The sequence below is a fragment of the Drosophila bipectinata genome, chromosome 3R, assembly GCF_030179905.1.
Source record: "Drosophila bipectinata strain 14024-0381.07 chromosome 3R, DbipHiC1v2, whole genome shotgun sequence".
Classification (NCBI taxonomy): Eukaryota; Metazoa; Arthropoda; class Insecta; order Diptera; family Drosophilidae; genus Drosophila; species Drosophila bipectinata.
The window spans coordinates 16443788-16458667 of NC_091739.1; the positions used below are offsets into that span (position 1 = coordinate 16443788).

Sequence of the window (14880 nt, forward strand, 5' to 3'; positions counted from 1 at the left end):
TGGACAACGGCGATAACTGTTTCCCGATAACTGCCGCTATCTAAAGCTGGTCACTCTTATTTTTAGTGTATCAGCTGTTTGGGTGCCTATTTTTGTTACGAATTTATTTGTTTACATATTTTCTTATGGATTGAAGTGGATGAGCCAAAACATGACCAGGACATGCAGAATATGTGGCGGAACCGAGGGGCGATACTGGATCGAAACGCCCGTGGAAAAGTACGCCGGGAAGACTTTCGTGCAGTTATTGACAGAACTGACCAGAATTGAGGTGGCTGAATTGTTTATATGCTTCAATTGCTACAATATAAATTCCCTTGACAGGTGGCTGCACTTTTGATCGAGAAATTGCCCCAGTGGATCTGCGCTGTGTGCTCCCATAAACTGGAAACGGCCTATGAATTAGTGATATTAGCTCGAGAGACTCATAATCTGTGGATGCAGAAGTTAGATGACGCAGCTAAGGATCGAGGCGATGAGTCGCAAGGACTCGAAGCACTGGAGTGCCTCAATGAGACTCCTATCCACCTGGTTGATATCGAAGGAGTAACAATAAAAACAGAGGAACTAGACCATACACCTCCCGTCTCCAGGAAAGACCCTCTCGTACGTCCTCACCTTGCCAAGAGGCGTATTACACATTACAGTGATCCTGACGAAGACCAGGACGATGTACCGCTTCACCAGCACCGCAAACACTTGTCGTTTTCTGTTCAAAAGCTGCATATTTGCAGTATCTGCAACAAGGCCTTTCGATATGTAACAAATCTGTATCGGCACAGGCAGAGGGACCATGGTGCGCCCGGAAAACCAGGAACTGAGTAGGTTCCACGGCTTTTTATTCATTTTTATTTTGTAAAAATATATCTCCTTTTTAATAGGTTGGACGAAGATGAAAACTACTATAAGTGTGATCATTGCGACAACTCATTCAAGTATGTTTTGGAGTTGGTGAAGCACAACCAAAATGAACACAATGCTAGTCTGCTGCCCTCCAAAACATACCTACAAAAATATAAAATCTCTCGCCGACCAACACCAACGACCGTTGAGGCAAACCCATCCAGTCCCGCATCTACTTCAGAAACTTCTTCGCAACGAAAGAAAACCAACAGCGACACCTTGGTGCACAGCTTCATCAAAACCGTAGTGTAAGCCGATTAAGTAAATGTTTTTTCGAAATTTTGTTAAGATAATTTATTGCAGGCTCTCGGATGAAGATGAAAACAGCAGCTCCGACAACTACTATAAGTGCGATCAGTGTACAAAGTCCTACAAATACGTCATTAGTCTCATCAAGCACAAGCATAGCAAGCATTCCACAGAAGAGGGTCAGTCAGGAAGAAAGGAGGTCGAAGAGGATCAGAACATCGGTGCTTCTGCGTCAAGAGTTTCTGCAGCTGTACTGCCAAAGCCATCAAGGATCAACCGACGCGTCAATGGATTTGATCTTCATCGATGTGAGCCCAATGGGGCTAAGGAAATTAAGTGCATGATATGCTTGAAACGGTTTACAAAGCTTCGCCAGTTAAGAGATCATCTAGAAGCGCATCCAACTGACTTTGATTTCAATGCACATGGGGAACCGATTGAAAGAATTGCCGAGGGATTCTTTAAGACCGCTGTAGAGTCGACGACAGAGGGCTTGAAGCGTCGAATATTGAGAGATTTGAGAATGGGGGTTTATGGGCGATATTATTCCATCACAAATCAAGCTCGTTACGAAATGAGTCTGGATAGTTCGGATACAGACAGTGATGGTGATGGTGAGGATGTCGTGGTGAGACGTAGCTATGTTTGCGATCTGTGCAATGATCCGGATGCTAGGTGGCCGCGAAAATATCAATTACACAAGCACCATCTTCAGGAGCACAACTGGTTAGACGCTCCACACGTCTGCCTGCGTTGCGATTCCAGGTTCTTGAACGCCGATCTTCTGGATCACCATACCAGCCAGCTGTGTCAAAATACCCTTAAGCGATTCATGTGTGACAAGTGTCCACAACGCTTTTTTTGGCGCAGGAATCTTCGCGCCCATCTTGCCGAACATAAGAGCAAGGTAGATATTTAATTACTTCGCACATATCAATTTATAATATACAACCTTTACCCCTCAGCAAGAGATCTACCATTGCGATCAGTGCTCTCGTAGCTACCAGGACAAGAGTGCCGTAACCAAGCACAAGTTAATGGTGCACCGGGAAGGTAGCGAGGAACTATTTCCCTGCCGTTGGTGCACTCGCACCTTTTACCGGCCCGCCTTATTGCACAAGCACGTCAAACGCCATGGATTTAGTGGAGATGACCTGCCGTTGGCAGAAACTCTATTGGCAGATGCCGCCAAGCCGTCTAGGCCGAAAAGTATCCAGTGCAAGCTGTGTGAAATCCAGTTTATCAGCGTGGTGGATCTACGGCGACACATCTCCATGCAGGGCCACAGTGATCAGCCATCGGCCTACATGATAAGCACGGAAGCTGGCTTCGAAATGCTAATAGACGACACCGATGACAGTGACAAGGAGAGCTCCTCAGGCAGAAGCTACTACTGTGATCTGTGCCAGCTCAGTTTCCGGCGTAGAAAAGACATAAACGAACATCAGTACTCCCTGCACAGCTTTGATAAGCTGCCATATGCCTGCGAGCACTGCATCTTTAAAACTGTGGATAAGGTAAGAGCAACTTAATTTGCCCAAAACGTTGAAATCTGAGGTGAATCTTTCTTTCAGGGTATTCTGGAGCAGCATCTGATCACCCAATGTCGGAACAATGAAAAGAAATTTATCTGCTCGCGCTGTGGGTTCAAATTTATGTGGGAGGATAATTTGACCCAGCACCTGGCCACCCAGCACCAAACAAAACAACAGACCATTCCGGAACAACAGGCACCACTGAGGCGGAAGAGAAGGTTCCGCTATCAGTGCCCTCATTGTTGGCGATCCTTTGTGGCTCAGCCTAGCCTGGACAAACACATCCGAGACATGCATGTGGCCAAGAGGAATGTGGGAAAGAAGTATCTCTGCTCTCTGTGCGGCTTGGAAGCGCAAACTCCCAACAAACTGAGCATCCATATGCGGCGTCACATGGGTGAGAAACCATTCAAATGCGATCTCTGTGACATGCGCTTTACGGTTTTCTACGAGCTGAAGGTCCACCGACGAAAGCACACGGGCGAAAGGCCCTACCAGTGCACCTTCTGCTCCAAGGAATTTGCCCGCCCCGATAAGTTGCGCCGACATGTTTTTATCCACAACGTTAAATCGTAATGAGGCAACGTAGTTCATATTTAGTCAAAGAAAAAATAAAGGTTTTTGTATTCAAAATATTTTTGGAATCAAAAGATGCTATCGGTGTATGATCAGATGCGTAATTCTCAGAAGAATGAGAGAAAACACTATTGTTTTGGAATACTCTTCTGTGTTTAATGCTTAATGAAGTCCCTCTTACCCAAGTATCTCAGAAATGCATATTGAGGTCATGCGATTTAAGAGAGTGAAACTCAGAGCTTTTACGCAAAGATTGTATATTTAAATACATACCCAGTATCTGTTTGCCTTCATTCAAACGCTAAATCAAAACAATGACGGACCAGACGACTCCGCAGTGGGTAAACGAACAACTTTTTCACGGGTTGTTGATGGAGTACATCGACAACTTCAAGGCAATCGTTAGCTTTGCCGCCAAGTCGGCAACCGGCCAGGGCGAGAACTACCTTACAATCGTGCTACGGATCCAGATAACTATGCAGCTGACGGGTACGTTTGTGTTAAGATCTCTTGATTAAAATGTAAACATTTAATTTAGATGACAGCACCAAAGATGTCAATTATATTCTAAAAATTCCCTTGGTTGGCGACGATGATAATGGCGATCATGCGTTTCACGACATGTTCATTACCGAATTGGATATGTATGATCGTCTGGTACCAGAGCTGGAGAAACAATATGAACACACGCCTATATCGCCGAAATTCAAGCCTTTGCACTTGAAGTTTCCCAAAATGCCCGTTAAGTGTGACTATATCCTACTGGAGGATCTGAAACAGAAGGGCTACAAGAATGCCGAGAGAACGCAGGGATTGGAGCAGTTTGAGGTGGAGGCTGTGCTCAAGAAGTTGGCCCAGTGGCATGCGGCCTCTGCTAAAAGAGTGGTGGATATAGGGGAGTACGAAAAGGACATCCGGGAAAGCTATTTTACGGCCGAGCACCAAAAAATGTTGGACGAGTTTAATATAAACTTCTCTGTTCCCTTTTTGGAGTGCATGAAGCAGTATGATCTGGATCCTTCCCAAATGGTTTTGATAGTAAGTTTCACGGAGTTTTAATACAAACATGTTTGATTCGTTAACCTGTTTGATCCGCAGAGCAATTACACATCTCTTTTGACGGATTTGAATATAGAGTTTGGTCGAAACGACCCGTTGGAGTTAAGTGTCTTGAATCATGGCGATTTCTGGTGTAACAACTTTATGTTCAAGTACAACGACTTAGGGGAAGTGGAAGATGTTTACTTGGTGGACTTTCAACTGCCGAAATATGGTACAGCTTGTTGGATCCCCCAGATATAACTTACTTAATTTATTTTCCTTCCTAGGTACTCCTGCTCAGGATCTATTGTGCCTCCTAATGACCTCCCCAAAATTTGACATTAAGCTGAAAAAGTTCGACCACTTCATTGAGTATTATCATCAGCAGCTAGTGGAACACCTGGCGATGCTCAGCTACAATCAAAGTGCCCCCTCACTGCCCCAGCTGCACCTTCATCTACACAGATATAGTCTCTGGGGTAAGAGTTTCTCCGCTTCTTTCTATTCTAAGTCTATTCTAATTCTCCTTGGTAATTTCAGCATTTATATGCGCTCAGCGGATGCTGCCTATAGTGCTACTCCCGCCGTGTCTGGACTCAAACATTGCCAACGTTATGGGAAACTCGGAGGAGGCGACGGCATTCAAGCGGAAGATGTTTCTCCAACCGGCTTACGTCGATCAAATTAAACAGATACTGCCTTGGCTCATTGAACGGGGTTACATAAGGTGAACCTGGATGCAGTCTCATAGCAGGTTCCAACAAAGCTCAATTATATATCAAGTATTATAGTAATCGTGTTGTTCTTATTTCAAAAATTGTAGAAATAAAATTATCTAAGCTTTATACAATTTATTAAGAGATATTTTAAGAGAAAATAGATAACGCACTTGGTGAATCAACTCTTCAAAATGTAATACATACAAGTTTTCGATCATCACCCACATAGTAATCTAAAGAACCACTTTGTATGCACTTGTTTATACCCAAACGAACATTTATATAAAATAAATAAATTTAATATAAACTATAATGTATAAAATATTTTAAAAAGTTTTATTGCCCTTAGCGTATTCTAAAATATACCCTAACGTTAAAAGTCAATCTTTTCAAAACCAACATAAATATTTACGTACCATATATGGACAAAACTTGATAATGCATACGTATCTGAAAGAGCGAATGGCTTAGAGCTGGTTAGGATGGTTATAGGGAATTTAAAGCTTGATAGAGAGAGCCAAAATTCTAAAAGCTTTTGGGCCAAATAAAAGAGACCTTCCTCGTCAGCTTTAGACCAAAGAAATTACAACCCGCAGTTGTATTTCACCAGTGAACTTCACAAGTTGCTCAATTGTAAAAGTCATATTAACCGACAGCCCTTTTAAAAAAAACAATGACTGATAAAGTTCCTGAGTGGCTTTCTGCGGAAGTTTTTGAAGATGTGCTCAGGAAAAATGTGGATGGTTTTGTGAAGGTTAGAAGTTTCAAACCTGAAATGGGATCGGGAGCTGGCGATAACTATGCCACTATTATGTTGAGAGTTAAAATCGAAGTCGAGCTCAAAGGTGAGTTGAACTTGAATAGTAAACAGCTTCTATAATTTATTCTATTTTTCATAGACGGCAAAGAGAAGGAGGTCTCCTATATGGTTAAGTTGCCCCACCAGCTGGATATTTACAAGGAAATGATAAAGAACTCAAACATATTCGACACTGAGCGATTTATGTACAACGATGTAGTTCCCGAAATGGAGGAAATGTACAGAGAAGTTGGTGTGGATATAACGTTCGGTGCTAAGGCCTATGATCTCAAGAACGCCCAATCGGACTATGTAGTCCTGGAAGATTTGGGCCAGAAGGGATTTAAAAATGCGAACCGCTTGGAGGGACTCGATCAAGCTCACACCGAAAGGGTCCTTAAGAAGTTGGCCCAATGGCATGCAGCTTCAGTAGTCAGAGTAGCCACGAAAGGACCCTATCCGCAAGCCCGTACAATGGGAATGTTCAACCCAAATAACCGGCCGATAATGAAAGAAATTTCCAAGGGCATGGGTGAAAAGTTTCTTAAATGCTGCCCCAGTTTTAAGGGTAACGAGGCCTACATAGAGAAAGTGGTTCGTAACTATTACAAAAGGTTTCCGAAAACGAAATATATTAAAATTTATTATTCATTCTTTTCAGAAAGCACTGCAGCCAGAATTGGTGGACAGGGTATTTGATTTGTTTTCAAAAGTTAAGACAACGGAGTTCAACGTCCTGAACCATGGTGACTTTTGGTGCAATAACGTTATGTTCCAATACGATGATCACGGTGAGATCGAGGAGGTTTATTTAATCGACTTTCAATTTCCCAACTACGGAACTGTTGCCCAGGACCTGACCAACTTTTTGATCTCATCCACCAAGCTGGAGGATAAGCTGAGCAAGTTTGATTACTACGTCAAAGTATACCACGACAATCTTGTAGAGCACCTGAAGGTCCTTCAGTATTCTAAGGCTCCTCCAACTTTGCGGGATATTCATAAATCGCTTATCAGGAATGGTGCTTCTGGTAGGATTCTCTTTCGAATCGTAAGATGAATGGGTTATCGAACTTCTGGACTATTTTTTAGGCTTTGCCGTGGCTAAAGGAGGCATGGCCGCTGTACTAATGGATCCTACGGAAGATGCCAGCTTGGAGAACTTTGTGGGAAGTGGCACCGACGGTGTCGACCTCCACTCGCAGATGTTTAAAAATCCCCGCTATCGGAAGCACATCGAGGTGGTCCTGCCATGGCTGCTAAATCGAGGCGCCTTGGATATGGACTAAGATTTTCTCTGCGACTTATTATCGAACTATTACATCAGCAACAGAGACTTTAAAATGCATTTCATTAAACAAAAGTTTTTCCAATGAGAGCAAGCGTGAAATTTTATTGGGCGGATATATTGTAGTGACTTTAGATAGTTTTAGATAGCGATAAAGCTTTAGATAGTTTGGCAACCAATATCAAATAAAAACATAACATAGTGCAAAAACAGGTGTATGGTCTTTGCCATTCCATATATGGTTAAAATAGTGTTTAAAGACCACTTCAATTTTAAGGGTCACTGCGGCGTAAAAGAGAGCTTCCCGCAATTCCATATATGAACAAAACACTTCCTAAATAAATGTTCTCCGAAAGCTTTGTTGAAGAGAAAATGAAGCTCGTGAGAAGATCGGGAGAACGCTTCGGAATCGAACACGAATCGAAAGCTTCTCCGGCTATAAAAGGGGGTGCATTCTCCACCCTTGTTCATTTTACTACAGAGAGCACCCGGGCGAATACGTGATAAATAAAAAGTCGAACTATCTAATAGAATGGCGGCGAATAACATACCAGACTGGATCACAGCGGAATTGTTCGAAGATGTGCTGAAGGCAAACGTCGAGGGATACTCCAAAGTCCGGAACTTCAAGGCGGACAGGGGATCGGCTGCGGGGGAAAACTACGCCACGATCATGTTGAGGGTGCACATTGAAGTGGAGCTGAAGGGTGAGTTAGCTACCCAGTGGGAGGAGCTTTGTGATTCTGAATCTCCCACCCCCAGACGGCAAAACAAAACAGGTGTCATATATGGTCAAGCTTCCCCATCAGCTGGAGGCTTTCAAAGAGATGATGAAGCGCACCAACATCTTCGAAATTGAAAGGACCATGTACAGTGAAGTGGTTCCCGAAATGGAATCCATGTACTGGGATGCGGGAGTGGAAATAGTATTTGGTGCGAAGAGCTATGATCTCAAGAATGCCCAGAGTGACTACATCGCCTTGGAAGATCTGGGTATTAAGGGATTCAAGAATGCCAACCGCCTCGAGGGACTCGACCAAGCTCATACCGAAAGGGTCCTCCATAAGTTGGCCCAGTGGCATGCCGCATCTGCCGTCCGCGTGGCCACCCGAGGTCTCTACCCCAAAATTCTATTAGAGGGCTTTTTTAAGGAGGAAAGCCGCCCCATGATGGAGGAAATGATGAAGGGCATGGGCGGAAGGTTTGTGCGATCGTGTGCCACCTACGAGGGAAATGAGGCCTACTTAGAAAAGGTGGTAAGTACTTTTAAATATTGAAACGAATTTTGAAGAACATGGTATGAGACTGAAAATTGTATTTTAGAAAGCGCTTCAACCTATTTTCGTTGACAAATTAATGGAATTTTCCAAGGTAGACTCCACGGAGTTTAATGTGCTTAACCATGGCGATTCCTGGTCGAATAACATTATGTTCCAGTACGATGCTTTTGGCAAGATTAAAGAGGTTTACCTGGTGGACTACCAGATTCCCAAATACGGAACAGTAGCGCAGGATCTGCTCTACTTTTTGATTTCCTCTACCAAGTTGGAGGACAAGCTGAGCAAGTTTGATTACTACATTAAAGTATATCACGATTACCTTGTGGAGCACCTGAAACTTCTAAAATATTCAAAGCCAATTCCCACCCTTCGTGATATACACCTGTCGTTGTTTAAATATGGATTCTTCGGTAAGTTTCTGATTATTTGGAAAGTTTGTAGCTTACGAAACCTTTTTTACGCAACTTTTTAGGCTACTCCGTTGCTACTGGCGTTATGGGAGCCGTTCTTTTGGATCCTACCGACAAAGCCAGTTTTGAAAACTTCCTGGGAGACACTGCCGATGGAGTCGATTTCCAGATGCAAATGTACAACAATGCCCGCTACAGGAAACATATTCAGCAGATCCTTCCATGGTTGCTCAATCGTGGCGCCTTGGAATAGAAAATTCCCAATAATTACCCCACAAAACAACCCATTGAGTAAGAATTTAGTGTGACCTCCAATTGATAAGGCTATCTTTTTTGTATGCGATTATTTTTAAAGGTATTAATAAACGTTAAGTGTCGAACGATAAAGGAGTTCAATCATATGGCATACATCACTATGATTCGCATTTATTTAAGAGATCCCTGGTATGACTCACAGAGTCTAAAAAGCTGATAGTAGAACGGCCAACAGCGATCATAACAAACAATCGCCATATACGGTCGTTAGTGATTAAATGCTTATACCAAACATGTTTATCAAAACAAAAAGCAGTTCACAACTAGACAACTAGACAAAAGCTTCTAGCGAAGAGCTTTCAATTGGCCAAACCAACTTTCTATATCTTGAAAGGGGATTTAAAAAATATAACAAGATGCGAGATATTTAAAAGCTCGTTTAATGAAATGAGGCGGGTTTTATTAAATATATTATATTTAAAGGTATTACTTAAGTGTAGTTCCTCCAAGTTTCTCCAACAAGCAGTGGCTTTTATCCAAAATCCAAGTCAAAAATTGATAGGCTGATTTTTAATCATTTTTTCAATTAAAATGTAAAGGATCGCCAACCATATTCTGTCTTATCTGTCCGAAAATACATAAACAAACTAATTCCATGTTTAATGAAAGGTCCAAACATCAAATGCAAAATAATTGCTGTGTCACTTTTGCACAAACGAACCCAAACAAACTGATCTTAAACAAACAGATAGTAGTCTGTTGGGTAACTGATAGCTTATCAGGTTTATCATCTGAATTTAAATTAGTCTCTGGCGGGGTATTTAAGAGGTGAGTATCGGACTTGGTTCTTCCAGTTCGTGTGCTAAACCTACGTAGAGTCACTAACCATACAGCATATAGACAACCCATTTCATACAACGAAAATGGACGCGAAAATTTCTTGCTACAGGCCCCAGCAGGCCCCAGAGCGGATTTCTTACGCTCTCTTACGCTCATCGTTCGTTCATCTTACGCTCATTCTCGCAATAAATGTTTTCTGTTTCTCAGTCTCTAAACGGAGCGCGATGAAGAAGGTTGGCCTGCGCTTCGGTTGATCTTTGTATGTATGCGTGTCACACATTCACATACATGGGTGTATGTGTGCGTGCGATTTCGTTTCGAAGCCAGCGCACAAAATTTTGATTTTTCTTACTTTTAAGGCTTGCTACCCTAACAAAATTCGGGTATTCGTTATTTGATGAAATGACGAAAGAAATTATATTATTTTTTATATTATATTTTTTTATTATTTCAGCATACATTTTTAATTTATTTAGGAATAAGATTAAGTGTTAGTAGTAAAATGTTTTCTGTATATATATTTTTACGAATCATTAAAAATCAATATACTGAGAAAGTGTCAGAGTATATTTCGGTCGGAGTCACTTAAAGCGCCGTTTGCTTTTAAGTTTTTGTTGTTCTGCAAGAGGCTTGTGCATGCCTACTCTAACGATGGAATGATTTTTAGGGGAGGGTGAAGACACGAAAACAGCTGATGGACTTGTTTACCTTTTTTGTTTACAATTTTTCAGGCACTTGTTATTATTTTGGGTTATTGTGAGATTTAATTAAATTATTGTCGTTAATTTAATAATTTCCTTATATATATTTCCTTATATATAATAACTTTAAAAAGTAATTTAATTCTTCACCCGTCTTCACCCTCCCCTAAAAATCATTCCATCGTTAGAGTAGGCATGCACAAGCCTCTTGCAGAACAACAAAAACTTAAAAGCAAACGGCGCTTTAAGTGACTCCGACCGAAATATACTCTGACACTTTCTCAGTATATTGATTTTTAATGATTCGTAAAAATATATATACAGAAAACATTTTACTACTAACACTTAATCTTATTCCTAAATAAATTAAAAATGTATGCTGAAATAATAAAAAAATATAATATAAAAAATAATATAATTTCTTTCGTCATTTCATCAAATAACGAATACCCGAATTTTGTTAGGGTAGCAAGCCTTAAAAGTAAGAAAAATCAAAATTTTGTGCGCTGGCTTCGAAACGAAATCGCACGCACACATACACCCATGTATGTGAATGTGTGACACGCATACATACAAAGATCAACCGAAGCGCAGGCCAACCTTCTTCATCGCGCTCCGTTTAGAGACTGAGAAACAGAAAACATTTATTGCGAGAATGAGCGTAAGATGAACGAACGATGAGCGTAAGAGAGCGTAAGAAATCCGCTCTGGGGCCTGCTGGGGCCTGTCGCAAGAAATTTTCGCGTCCATTTTCGTTGTATGAAATGGGTTGTCTATATGCTGTATGGTTAGTGGTAGAGTCCAACAAAATGCCGCCACAAACAAAGGACGAAGAGGTCAATGAGAGGGATGTCCTGATTCCAGACTGGGTGAAGCCGGAAGTATTTGAAGACCTGCTGAAAAGGGAGGTTAAGGATTTTAAGCAGACCAAATCTATAAGGGCAAAAGCTGGAGTGTCAGCTGGAGAGAACTATGCCACCGTAATGCTGAGGGTTGAGCTGGATGTGGAAACAAAAGGTTGGTTTCTAAACAGAGACACAGTGGATTTTTGTTATTATATGGACATTTGAATCTAGATAAAGCTCTGCAAACTAAAGCCTTTATGCTGAAGACTCCCCACCAATCGGAAATCTATCGCAAAATGATAGAAAAAAGCGATATATTTGATGTGGAGCGCGGAATGTATCTGGAGGTGGTGCCAGAACTGGAACAGCTGTACCGCGATGTAGGAGTCGAGATCAAGTTTGGAGCAAAGGCCTACGAAATACCTGCTGGGGACTATTATGTCTTGCTGGAGGACCTCAGGCCACGGGGCTTCCGAAATGCGGATCGTCTTCAAGGTCTGGACCAAACTCATACGGAGAATGTCCTGCGAAAATTCGCCCAGTGGCATGCCGCCTCTGCGGTCCGGGTGGATACCAAAGGCCCTTACGAACCCAAATACACAGCTGGATTCTTTAAAACGAAGGAAATCGTGGATGCTCTTTGCAACAGTAGTGCCAAAACTCTGCTCCAGCACGTCGATAAGTACGAAGGCCATAAGGCCTATATAGAGGATTTGGTAAGTAGATTTGGTGGGCTCCATGAGGAGATATAAGTCGTAATCTTATCTGTGTACCATCTGCTGCAGACCAGTATATCAAAAAAGTTATATGATGTGGTTGATGATCTGAACACCCCCAAGGCGGAGGAGTTTAATGCCCTCAATCATGGCGATGGTTGGTCGAATAACATAATGTTTCAGTATAGTGACAAAAACGAGATACTCAACACGTACTTCGTGGATCTTCAAATTCCCAAATACGGAACTGTGGCGCAGGACTTGTACTACTTCCTGCTCTCCTCCACTCAATTGGACATCAAGACGTCTAAGTTTGACTATTTCATTTGGTTCTATCACACGGAGTTGGTTAAGAACTTGAAACTACTGAAGTATTCGAAGCCTTTGCCAAGTCTGAGAAGTATCCGTGATGCCTTAAATAGATACAGTGGCTGGGGTAAGTTGAATTGTCTTTCTATTGGGGATTAATTTTTAAAAACGACTCTGTATTTCAGCATTTATCTGCTGCTCCTGCGTTATGGGATATGTTTTGCTGGATCCAACTGACGAGGCTGACTTTGACAAAATAATTGCCCACGAAGACTCCAACTTCAAACATTCCATATTCACCAACCCCAGATACAAAAGGCACATGGAAGTCATTTTGCCATGGCTGCAACATCGTGGGGCCTTGTCATAAATTTTATTTAATTAAAATAAAATAAGTAAAAAAGTGGCTCCCTATTTTAGTTATTTACTCTATTGGCTGGGCTTTTGATGTATTACGAAAAAGTAATACTAGATTTTGCCAACCAAAAAGTGCATTGAGTTGTTATGTCATTCGAAACAACAATTGTTATGCGATCAAGTGTCTGTTTACCTTGTGATAAGGCTTATCACTCAGTAAAATTCGCTTCTCCCGGGGGTATTTAAGCGAAACAAACTTTTACGAGTTTTCAGTAATTGTGCATTGGGTAACCGAATTTTATCAGGATGCCACCAGAAAAGAAAAGTGATGGGGATGTAGGAAGGGATCCTTTAGTTCCTGACTGGGTAAAACCAGAGGTCTTTGAGGATTTACTCAAAAAACAGGTGCCCAATTTCAAAAAGACTAAAGCCCTGAGGGCTAAGGCAGCGCTCTCCGCTGGGGAGAACTATGCCACTGTAATGCTGCGAGTGGAACTAGATGTGGAAACTAAAGGTGAAGTTAAATATGATCTTTGAAACCAAATTCACAACTTTTGCTTTCAGATAATTCAGTCCAGACTAGAGCCTTCATGTTAAAAGCGCCGCACCAATCGGAAGCGTATAGACAGATTCTGGAAGAAAGGGACATTTTCGAAATAGAGCGAGGAATGTACTTGGAAGTGGTTCCCGAAATGGAGCAAATGTATCGTAATGTGGGAGTGGAGGTCAAGTTCGGGGCAGAGGCTTATGAGATACCCGCGAGCGACTACTATGTCCTGCTGGAGGACCTTAGGCCGCGAGGCTTCCGAAACGCAGATCGCCTCAAGGGCTTAGACCAGTCACACACCGAGAGTGTTCTGCGAAAACTGGCCCAGTGGCACGCTGCCTCTGCAGTTCGGGTAGATACCAAAGGACCCTATAATGAGAAATACACGGCGGGATTCTTCAAAAACAAGCATTTTACAGATGTTTTCCTCAACGGCAGCGTCAAGACATTGCTACAGCACGTTCATAACTATGAAGGCCATGAAGCTTATATAAAAGATTTGGTAAGGAATCGGTTCTCAATGATTTTGATTTGAAGTCTTATCTTATGTTTTTTGCAGAAAAAGGTGTCGGATAAAGTAATCGAAATTATGGATAACTTAAATGATCCAAAGCCGGACGAATTTAACGCCCTTAACCACGGCGATGGTTGGTCAAATAATATAATGTTCCAGTATAATGGGAAGAACGAACTCGCCAACACATATTTCGTGGACCTCCAAGTCCCCAAATGGGGAACAGTGGCCCAGGATCTGTACTACTTCTTGATTTCCTCAACGAGCCTAGATGTTAAACTCTCAAAGTTCGACTATTTCATTTGGTTCTATCACTCGGAATTGGTAAAACACTTGACCCTCTTAAACTATTCAAAGCCATTGCCAACTTTGAGGAGTATTCACGAGGCTCTTAACAAATATAGTGGTTGGGGTGAGTATCCCTTTCGAATATTTTAAACACGGAACTTCAATTAGCTCGATCTTTCAGCCTTTATATGTTCTGCCAGCATATTGGGGTTTGTACTGCTGGACCCCACAGATGACGCTAGTTTCGAAAATGTAATGGCAGAGGATGCCAACTTCAAGAAGTCAATCTTCACCAACCCCAGGTACAAGAAGCATATGGAAGCTCTTCTACCATGGTTGAAACACCGGGGAGCTCTTGAATGAAATATTTGCTTTTTTAAAGATTTAGATTATAAATTTTTGAATAAATATATGTATGGCGAATAAAATGTCCGGTTTATTTACATATAACTCCATATACCATATGGGATTTTGCCAAGATTACATTATTATTGTACAAATCCATCTCGCGTGACGCCAAATCCATCTTATAAAGCTATTTGAAGCCAATAAAACTATTAAGATACGAGTAACGTTAGTTAAACGAAACTATTCGCTAGGTCATGCTTAAAATTTAAATTTAAAAAACTGCAGCCGCTCAAAGTTGGGACAAAGTGCCGTCTCATTAGCCCCCAATGAATACAAAACAATCTGGTCGTCTGTTAAGTC

General features: G+C 41.8%; 6 protein-coding genes across 6 annotated transcripts; all 6 read left to right on the forward strand.

The window, feature by feature from the left end:
- The first annotated feature begins 49 nt into the window (after positions 1-49).
- On the forward strand, positions 50-3367 carry LOC108130370 (zinc finger protein 571). The gene is made up of 6 exons (XM_017248773.3): positions 50-271; positions 325-821; positions 882-1151; positions 1207-2059; positions 2118-2669; positions 2727-3367. The coding sequence occupies exons 1-6, from the start codon at positions 140-142 to the stop codon at positions 3261-3263; spliced, it is 2841 nt and encodes a 946-aa protein (XP_017104262.2). The 5' UTR covers positions 50-139; the 3' UTR covers positions 3264-3367.
- Positions 3368-3417: 50 nt separating this feature from the next.
- On the forward strand, positions 3418-5283 carry CHKov2 (CHK domain ov2). The gene is made up of 5 exons (XM_017248798.3): positions 3418-3752; positions 3802-4301; positions 4362-4536; positions 4592-4783; positions 4845-5283. Exons 1-5 carry the CDS (start codon positions 3578-3580, stop codon positions 5033-5035), a joined length of 1233 nt encoding a protein of 410 aa, XP_017104287.2. The 5' UTR covers positions 3418-3577; the 3' UTR covers positions 5036-5283.
- A 329-nt stretch (positions 5284-5612) lies between these two features.
- Positions 5613-7169, forward strand: LOC108130394 (uncharacterized). Its single transcript, XM_070282059.1, has 4 exons — positions 5613-5868; positions 5923-6416; positions 6484-6853; positions 6915-7169. The coding sequence occupies exons 1-4, from the start codon at positions 5697-5699 to the stop codon at positions 7109-7111; spliced, it is 1233 nt and encodes a 410-aa protein (XP_070138160.1). The 5' UTR covers positions 5613-5696; the 3' UTR covers positions 7112-7169.
- Positions 7170-7597: 428 nt separating this feature from the next.
- LOC108130395 (uncharacterized) lies at positions 7598-9187 on the forward strand. Its single transcript, XM_017248800.3, has 4 exons — positions 7598-7817; positions 7873-8366; positions 8434-8800; positions 8863-9187. Exons 1-4 carry the CDS (start codon positions 7643-7645, stop codon positions 9051-9053), a joined length of 1227 nt encoding a protein of 408 aa, XP_017104289.2. The 5' UTR covers positions 7598-7642; the 3' UTR covers positions 9054-9187.
- A 735-nt stretch (positions 9188-9922) lies between these two features.
- Positions 9923-12865, forward strand: LOC108130391 (uncharacterized). Its single transcript, XM_070281764.1, has 5 exons — positions 9923-9927; positions 11391-11613; positions 11673-12157; positions 12227-12593; positions 12652-12865. The coding sequence occupies exons 2-5, from the start codon at positions 11406-11408 to the stop codon at positions 12834-12836; spliced, it is 1245 nt and encodes a 414-aa protein (XP_070137865.1). The 5' UTR covers positions 9923-9927; positions 11391-11405; the 3' UTR covers positions 12837-12865.
- Positions 12866-12951: 86 nt separating this feature from the next.
- LOC108130262 (uncharacterized) lies at positions 12952-14554 on the forward strand. Its single transcript, XM_043211659.2, has 4 exons — positions 12952-13337; positions 13388-13872; positions 13930-14296; positions 14354-14554. The coding sequence occupies exons 1-4, from the start codon at positions 13130-13132 to the stop codon at positions 14533-14535; spliced, it is 1242 nt and encodes a 413-aa protein (XP_043067594.1). The 5' UTR covers positions 12952-13129; the 3' UTR covers positions 14536-14554.
- The last annotated feature ends 326 nt before the right edge of the window (positions 14555-14880 follow it).